Below are 8,274 nucleotides of genomic sequence, written 5' to 3' on the forward strand. Positions count from 1 at the left end.
AAGAAACATAAAAAAGTAAATGTGAACCAACAATAACTAAACAGATACATGTTCCCTCCGATCCTTATCATTAGGGTTCATAGGAGTCCAGTTAGACAAGATCTAGGAGTGGTTCTGTCTTGATGATTGTAATAATGGAGAGGGGAAGAGGATATATGCAAAGGGGAGAGTTAGGGAAACACCTCACAAAATGGGGGTATACAAGTAGACACCTATACAAATAAGAAGGTTGGGGAGCTGCAGACATTTGAACATCACTCTCATCTGAACTGGTTAAAGGAAGGAAAACACAAAGTGGGGTAAAGAAATACTTTTCACTCAACAGTGAAATAGAGAAAGGGTGGGAATCAAAAAAAGAAATGTAGCTTAAGGAAGGTATTATTCCTAGGCAAAACAAACTCTAAAGGATTTACAAATATTTATAGCTCTTTCCAAGGTGGCAAAGAATGGGAATCTGAAGGAATGTCCATAACTGGGGACAGGATGAACAAGTTATAGTAGATGAAATGAGATGGAATCCTATGGCGCTGAACTCCTACCAGGGTTAATGACCAACAAGGATTCCACAGGACTGATGATCAAACTTGCTACCCACCTCCTGATGGAGAAAGGAATGACTCAATGCAAGATAGGAATATTTTTTAGGACATGGATAATGTGGAAATTTCTTTTGACTATACATGTGTGTAATGGGTTCTGTTTTTCTTGTGTTTGCAACAGGGGGAGGGAGGATTAGGGTAGCGAGGCAGATCTTGAATGATTAAAACAAAATATATTTTAAAAAAGAATGAAAACTTGGGAACTCTGACCAAGACAAGTAACAACTACAATTCCTAAAGACAGGATGAAACATGTGGTCTACCTCCTGACAGAAATGATGGACTCACAAGTGCAGATCAAGATACGCTTAATATGCTTTTTAAAAAAAGAAATGGCCAATGAGAAATTTTGTTTTGCTTGGGGTTTTTTTTTTCTTGCTTTCTCAATGGAGAGGACAAGCAGGAGGGAGAGAAGGCTGTTTTTTGAAAATAAACTATTTTTTAAAAAGTTGCAATATATTGATAAACATGGTTGTATCTGTTGGCTTTGGATTTTTCGTCACAATTTGGGAGGGGCGTGGGTGGGAAGGTAAAATTAGTGGGAAATGACCAATACAAATAAAGGCATCAATAAACTTTTCTCAGATAAAAAGATTAAATTGTTATCTAGTGAAGAAGCTGGAGTATTATTCAGTACATGAAAGCAAAAGAAATAATCTTGTAATCCTGAAAGACATAGTGAATGCTTATTTCCACTCCAACATTTAAATGTCTCCTATATTAGCTAAAAAGTAAATTAAACAAATTATAAAACATATGTGTATATATGGGGAGAAGGAAGAAAGAATCTGTTATTAAAAATGAAATTTTGGGGTTCATGGTTTGTTTTCTGTGTGGCCAGTTAAATGTATTTTCTGAGACATAAGACCAAACTTTATTAGAAACTTAATTATTGAGTCCTGGGGTAAACTCCATCACCAAGTTTTAAGCAAGTCAAGATATTTATTGACATCACTCAGCTCCTCTAGACTTACAAAAAATTTGATATTTCCAAAAATTTTAATCATTTTATTTTAGCGGTTATTACATTTAATCCACCAGATACATTACAAAACAAATGTTGGATTTGCAATGTATACAGAGATTAAAGTTGTGCGAACCAGATAAAAAAGGGATATCTTAATTGAATTGGAACACAATAATTTATTTGTCTATATATGACTTTATTTCACTGTGAAAGCCTAAGAGTTAATATGGGAAATCCTTGCATTCTTTCTTCTATCGTCAAATGCCCAAATTTACAGCCAGCCTGATGTTTCACATTACGCACAATCCTAAGGTAAATCCTGTTAATGATGTCCATGAGCTGAAGCAGCTGAACCCGAACCTTTGGAAATAAAAATACAATAGAAACTGTACTGTAATTTAGAAAATAATACAAACAAAATAGACTGCAAAGATAAAAGTAACGGAATATAAATGTTAATTCCCTATTAGAAAAATCAAGTTTTATGTTAATTTCAGAATTATGAAAAGTCTTTTTTAAACATTTTATTTCCATATACATTTACCTATGTGAGATAGCCAGGGTAATGAAACAGTCATAACCGACACCAAGTAAAACCACTTCAATTTATCTAGCTCCTCTGCAAAGTTTCTCTTTCTCCTTTTGCTATTAAAACAAATATTCTGTTCAGAGTTCAAACAATCCTAACATTTTTGGCTATTGGGAAATAAGAAAATATTCAGGACTTAGCTCACCACGAAGTTCTGAATTAAATATACGTCATTATTAGCAGTTTATTTAAAAGTTTCTGTGGTTTAGCTACCAGTCCGATCCCGCCCTTCCCCCCTCCCCCAATTGCTGTCAAGTTATCAAAGACTTTGGATACCACTCAAATCAGTATGTAACCTTCTCCGACAATTTCAAAGAAAATGTTTAGGACGTAAAACAGCATAAAATCCTTTGAGAGTTCTACTTTACTACAACTACATGTATAACTCGAATATATTCTGAAATATTCCCTTTGCATTTTACATCTTTTTTGAAAACTTTTGCTTTTATAGTATCAAAAATGTTATTTTAAGAAAAGGAACCCATCTCTATCCCATTCCCTTCCCCAAAAGACTTACCTTTCAAAGCTTTGGCTTTTTTATCTAAAAATTAAAACGACATATTATTAGTCTCTGTTAAAAGCTATTTTTTTTTTACCCATTACTTCCAATTAAGTAACAACCTGTCATATAATTTAATGTCTTAGAAGACATACCACTCAAGAATTATTTTGAGGGATACCTAGTTGAGTTCTTCACTACCTAAGGTAATACATAAAATTACTAGGTTTTCCAAAAGGGCTCCAAAACAGGAAACCAAAAAAGCTATAAACAGTGCTTTCCAAATTTTGTATTTTAAAAGGTGTGTCTTCCTTACTCCCCACTGGCCATATCCGATAGTTTAAAGGTCCCAAAGCAAAATGTTTTTCAACACAATGTTTAAGGCTCCTATTTAATCGGAAACAAAAATTTAATCTGAAACCTAAAATGAAGGTTTGTATGGGAATTAGTCATGCCAATCCCTGCCTCCCCACAAGAATCCTTTTCCCCAACTCTTTTTCTCCATTCCCATCTCCCAAGAAGTAAACATAATGCAACTTACCAGCACTTCTGATTTTGTAAACAATGTACCCCATCACACCCATTCCTACCCAGATCTCCTGGTAAACCTGGGTATAATAGGGCTTCAATGGAGTCCAAACATTTTTTATGAAGGTCTGGAACATCTGAAAATTAATAGTAGCAGTAAATTTAGGCATTCCATACTACTAAAAGTTCAGATCACTATTTGTTCAAAAAATATTTATTGAGCCTTCTAGGCCGTTTTTCTCACTGTCCGCACCACAAAATGCCATGCTCCGCCCCACCCCCCCACCTGCCTTTCAGGGTTCCAAATCCTTTCCCTTCTTTTATAAGATCCAGGTTGAGCTCTCCCTCTTTCATGGAAAGTTCCCTGCTCTGAATTTTCAATAGCACTTCCTATGGCTATCATCCATAGCGGTACTTAACATATGCAGTCTTGTATTGTTGTTTCATGGAATCATACACACCATTCCAGAATCAGAAGGGACAGATCACTGAGGTCTAGTCTAAGCCTTAACCAGGGCATGAAACCTGCTAAAAAATACTTTGGATTATGGTCTGACCAGGGAGAGTACAGGATGGACTGTCATACGTAGTGGAAAGAATCCTGGATTTGGAGTGGGGGAACTTGGGTTCTCTAATCTGGTGATCTTTGTCCGATCTGGGTCAAATACTTCAAGCTCTTCAGTTTCTTCCTTTATAAAACGAAAGATGTAAAAAATCTCTAAGATCTCTTTCCAATTCTAAATCCTGTGATTACTTTCCTTGTTATGAAAATATTTTTCACCAAGGCAATCTAAAATTACCATAGTCTTTTATTTGGGGGAGGTCAGTTTATTGGCTAGTTTTTATTTAGGTTCTGGGCACACAATCCAGTTATTCTTGTAACTTAATAGCATTAATTAATACTTTTTAGAAGTGGGTTGATAAAGAGAAGTATCAGGTCAGAAACTCAAGAGTCATTTCAACTAGTGTGACCTTGGTCAAATCACTGGGTCTCAGGTGCCTCATTGTAAAAATCAGGGGACTAGATACTTTTTGAAGATTCTTGTAAGATATGACATTCTATGGCTCCAAAGTACTGAGTGCCTCCTGTTTTCAGGCACGGGGTGAGGCCAATAAACAAAAATATCATTTCCAAGTCATCTCCAAGGCATATGGCCTGTTCTCCATCTGCTTCAACCAAGAACCAGGACTTTGAGGTCCCACCCGTGTGCCCCCAGGGTTCCGGGCAGTGAGTGATCTCAGGCCCACCATCTCCATGCCATCCTGCTAGGAGTGTAACCATCCCCTCTCCCCTTGCCACTCTAGCTCTGGGGGCAATGATCAAAACAACATTACTAGTGCTGCCAAAGACTAACGGGTCATGTGCCCTCTGGCCCTCACTATTCCCAGTACAAAACCCTTTGCTCCGGCCACCACTTTCCTAGTTTTTTCCCCAATTACAAAGTAAGCTCCACTGATTAGCTTCCCTGTTTATATCTGTACCCCCAGTTTAGCAGAGTTCCCTCACTATTAAGCTCTTAATATTTTTCCATGTTCATCCGTATCAGTGAATATCACGTCCTTCGGGACTTTTATTCAAACATTCTATTCAGAGTCCAAACAATCATAACTTTTTTGGCGGTTGGGAAATTACAATGAGATTCATTAAAGAAGCTCAACTTTAAAAATGCTAATAAACTCTCCACCTCGTACCACTCATTGAGTATTAATTATTTTTATCAGATTGCTTGCTAACCTTATCGTTGAGCTGGGGTGACTGGAGGGGTAATTTTCAAACGCAAGGCATTTATTTCTGGAAGAAAAGACCACAGGTAATGCTGAGGATAGAAGAGAAAGGGGTGGCAGAAACAAACAAAAACCCCTTCTCCTTTGAAATTCTAAATAAAGCTCTTGGAGTACTGAAAAATCCCACTAGGACACCCAACACCTGTGTCTCTTAGAGAACAGGCTGCTGATGGCTATCATGGAGTATAATGCAAATTCTCCCATCACCTTCTGCCTTTCACTGACCAGGACGATAAAGTGACATAGAACAGAAGGAACCCCTGGTCTGGAGTTGGGAGACCTAGCTTCCAGCATCCACCCAAAAGTCAGGGAACTTCTCTAAGCCTCAGTGACGCAATCTGTAAAACAGGAATAGTCAGAGCGCCTGGCTCACAGCTGTCTACACAGCCACTACCGTCCAACGTCTTCATGAGGCTGGCCCCCGTCACTCAGTACAATCTACTAAAGCACAAAGACGGCACCATTTATTATTAGGAGAACCACAGTGAGGAAAATTACAGTATGGTAGCTATTATGGGGCAGTGAAGACTCGTAAACAGAAGTCAGAAGACTAGGTTTTAACACCATTTCATTGTTTAACTTTAGGCAAGTCAGTCCCTCAGACCATCTCTCCCCCAGACTCACCTGGCCCCTGTGCCCCACCCCTACCCTTCATAGTCATGCTGCCCCTCTCATCTTTACAACATCCCTCCAGTAGGCCCCTTCTCTCCTCGGACAATGCCACCACTCCAGTGCCGGCCTGCATCCCCTTGCCCCTCAATCCTGCAGCAGCCTGCCTCGGGTGTTCCCAATGCACTCCCCATGCAGCCACCCCAAGTGATTGTCTTAAAGCAGGAGTCTGGTCACGTTACCTCCCTCCTCAATAAACTCTGGCGGCTTCCCATGGCCTCCAAAACGCCCAAAGTCCACCATGACCTGGCCCCCTCCTACCTCGCCGGTCTTCCTACACCTTACTCCCCACGCCCCCCAAACTCTTCGATCCAGGGACACCGGCCTGCTGGCTGTTCCATGACCAAGACCCTCCAGATCTCTCAGGCTCTCCCCCTTCCGCTCTGATGACTGACCTCTCCGGGTTCTTTTAAGTCCCAACTAAAATGCCACCTCCTACGGGAAACCTTCCCCCATCCTCCCTTAATTCCGAAGTCTTCTCTCTTTTAATAATTGCTTGCTTTGTATCTGTTTGTAAGTTGTCTCCCCCATGAGATCGTAAGCTCCTTGAAGGCAGGGACTGCTTTTGCCTTTTTGTATCACCAGTGTTCAGAACGGTGCTTGGCATAGGGCGGGTGCTTAATAAACGCTCACTGAATAGACGAACAGTGCTTGGCATAGGGCAGGTGCTTAATAAATGCTCACTGAATAGAGGAACCTCGGGTGCTTAATAAATGCTCACTGAATAGATGAACCTCGGGTGCTTAATAAATGCTCACTGAATAGAGGAACCTCGGGTGCTTAATAAATGCTCACTGAATAGACGAACCTCACCTATCCAATCAGTTACCAAATCCTGTCATCTCCATTTTCAGTCCTATATTAGCCACCTTCGTCCGGGCCCCGAGAGTACGATAAAAGCCAAACTGGCTTCTGCCTCGTGCCTCCGGCCCCACTCTAACCTCCCCTCCCCACGAGCCTTCCCTCTGTTCCTCCTCCAGCGGCGCTCCACCTCCTGGACTCTCTGTGCACCGGCACCCCCGTGTCAGCGTGTGTGTTTATCATATATATATACACACGTACGTGCTGCACCTCTGGGAGGGTAGGGGCTTGCGTGTCTGCAACCCCAGCGCCCACCGAGGTGCCCACCACTTACCAAATACTTCCTAAGTGCCTGTTGGTGACGGGGAGCTCGTTATTCAAGAACAATAAAGTTCTTTTAAAAAGGAGTTCACCTTCTCCGCCCTCCCCTCCTCTCCTGTCCCAACGGACGCCCCCGGAAGCCTTACCAGATCAGATCCAGTCTAGCACCTTAACAGCTAGGAGACCTTGGGCAAGTCACCCAATGGGCCCGCCTCCTTTGTCCTCCTCGGTAAGATGGGGGCAATGATAGCGCCCAAGGCGGCGGTGAAGACCCAATGAGACGATCCCTGTGATCACTACTAACACCCTGCTACACACACCCCCTCCCCCCACTCCAGGCCTCCCGGGACGCGGTGCGGCCCAGCGACCTCCCCCGGGCGTGCGTGTCCGGTCCTTCTCCCGTCTCCCCTGCCCCGGCCCGGGGAGGCGGAGCAGCCACCACCGCCCCTCTGAAGGACGCCCCAGGGCGCGCCGACCCCGAGCGGGGTCCTCTCTCACCGTGGCTGGCTTCTGCAAACAAGGGCGGCGCGCGGGAGCCTGGGCCGGCGGCAGAGAACGGCGGGAGGGGAAAGGCTCGGAAAGGTGACCCCAAACGCCGGGGCCTCGCGGGGAGTGCCGGGAAAAGCGGCTCAGGGAGCGCCGGAAAAGGCGGGGCCTCCGCCGTTTGCTCGGAGCGCCGGCCTCCCGCCACAGCGCCCCCGGGCGGTGGGGCCGGCGCTGCAGGGCTCGGGAGAGCCACGGTCCTGGGAGGAGGGATGGGCGGGCACAGCTGGGAGCCCGAGAGCCGCGTGAGCGGGGGAGGGGGCGGGGCGGGGGCGGGGGCGGGGCAGGGGCTCGGCCTAGAGCTGGGGGAAGGTGGGCTGGAAAGGAGGTTGGTCCCAGGTCACAGCTAGGAAAGTGTTTCTCGAAGCAGCTCAAGCACCCTCTTCTGCGCCAACCTTTACCTGTGCACCCCCTCGGCCTGGTCGCCGCCCTGCCCCCCCGACATCTACCCCTCCCCCCCAACTGCCAGGGCCCTCCCTCCCTTCTATTTGACTTGTTCAGTCGTTTTCAGTTGTGTCCGACTTGTCGTGACCCCATTTGGGATTTTCTTGGCAAAGATACTGGAGGGATTTGCCATTTCCTACCTCAGCAAATTTTACAGATGAGGAAACTGAGGCAAGCAGGCTTCGGTACCTGTCTGGAAGATGTCTTCCTGACTCCAGGCTGGGCACTCTGTTCACTGCGCCACCTAGCCGCACTCTATTTAAACTACTTTGCATATATTTATTCATTTTATATTTATGCTGATTAGATTTACATATGCACTAGTCCTTCTGCGCTCCCTAGGCCGCTTGCAGAGAAGAGATTTTTTTTCATTCTTGGTATTTGTGTTCCCAGAGCCTAGCACAGTCTGCCACGTAGCAGGAGATCAATAAACACTTGATTGAGCCCTGGCCTTTCGACTCTTCCTGCTGCTAGGCTAGGCTCTGCTATCACCATATACTTATATTATGGGGGCAGTTAGGTGGCTCAG

General features: G+C 44.2%; 1 protein-coding gene across 2 annotated transcripts; it reads right to left on the reverse strand.

Annotated features, from left to right (window-relative positions):
• Nucleotides 1-1,579: 1,579 nt before the first annotated feature.
• On the reverse strand, nucleotides 1,580-7,382 carry ATP5MPL (ATP synthase membrane subunit 6.8PL). Of its 2 annotated transcripts, XM_036753096.1 has the most exons (5): nucleotides 7,257-7,382; nucleotides 4,918-4,974; nucleotides 3,196-3,319; nucleotides 2,673-2,696; nucleotides 1,580-1,926 (listed from the first exon to the last, which is right to left on the reverse strand). In XM_036753096.1, exons 3-5 carry the CDS (start codon nucleotides 3,317-3,319, stop codon nucleotides 1,889-1,891), a joined length of 186 nt encoding a protein of 61 aa, XP_036608991.1. In that variant the 5' UTR covers nucleotides 4,918-4,974; nucleotides 7,257-7,382; the 3' UTR covers nucleotides 1,580-1,888. The 2 variants fall into 2 exon arrangements, with proteins under 2 accessions (XP_036608991.1, XP_036608990.1); XM_036753095.1 differs by lacking the exon at nucleotides 4,918-4,974 and having other exon boundaries at nucleotides 7,257-7,380.
• Nucleotides 7,383-8,274: the final 892 nt, after the last annotated feature.

The sequence above is a fragment of the Trichosurus vulpecula genome, chromosome 3, assembly GCF_011100635.1.
Source record: "Trichosurus vulpecula isolate mTriVul1 chromosome 3, mTriVul1.pri, whole genome shotgun sequence".
Lineage (NCBI taxonomy): Eukaryota > Metazoa > Chordata > Mammalia > Diprotodontia > Phalangeridae > Trichosurus > Trichosurus vulpecula.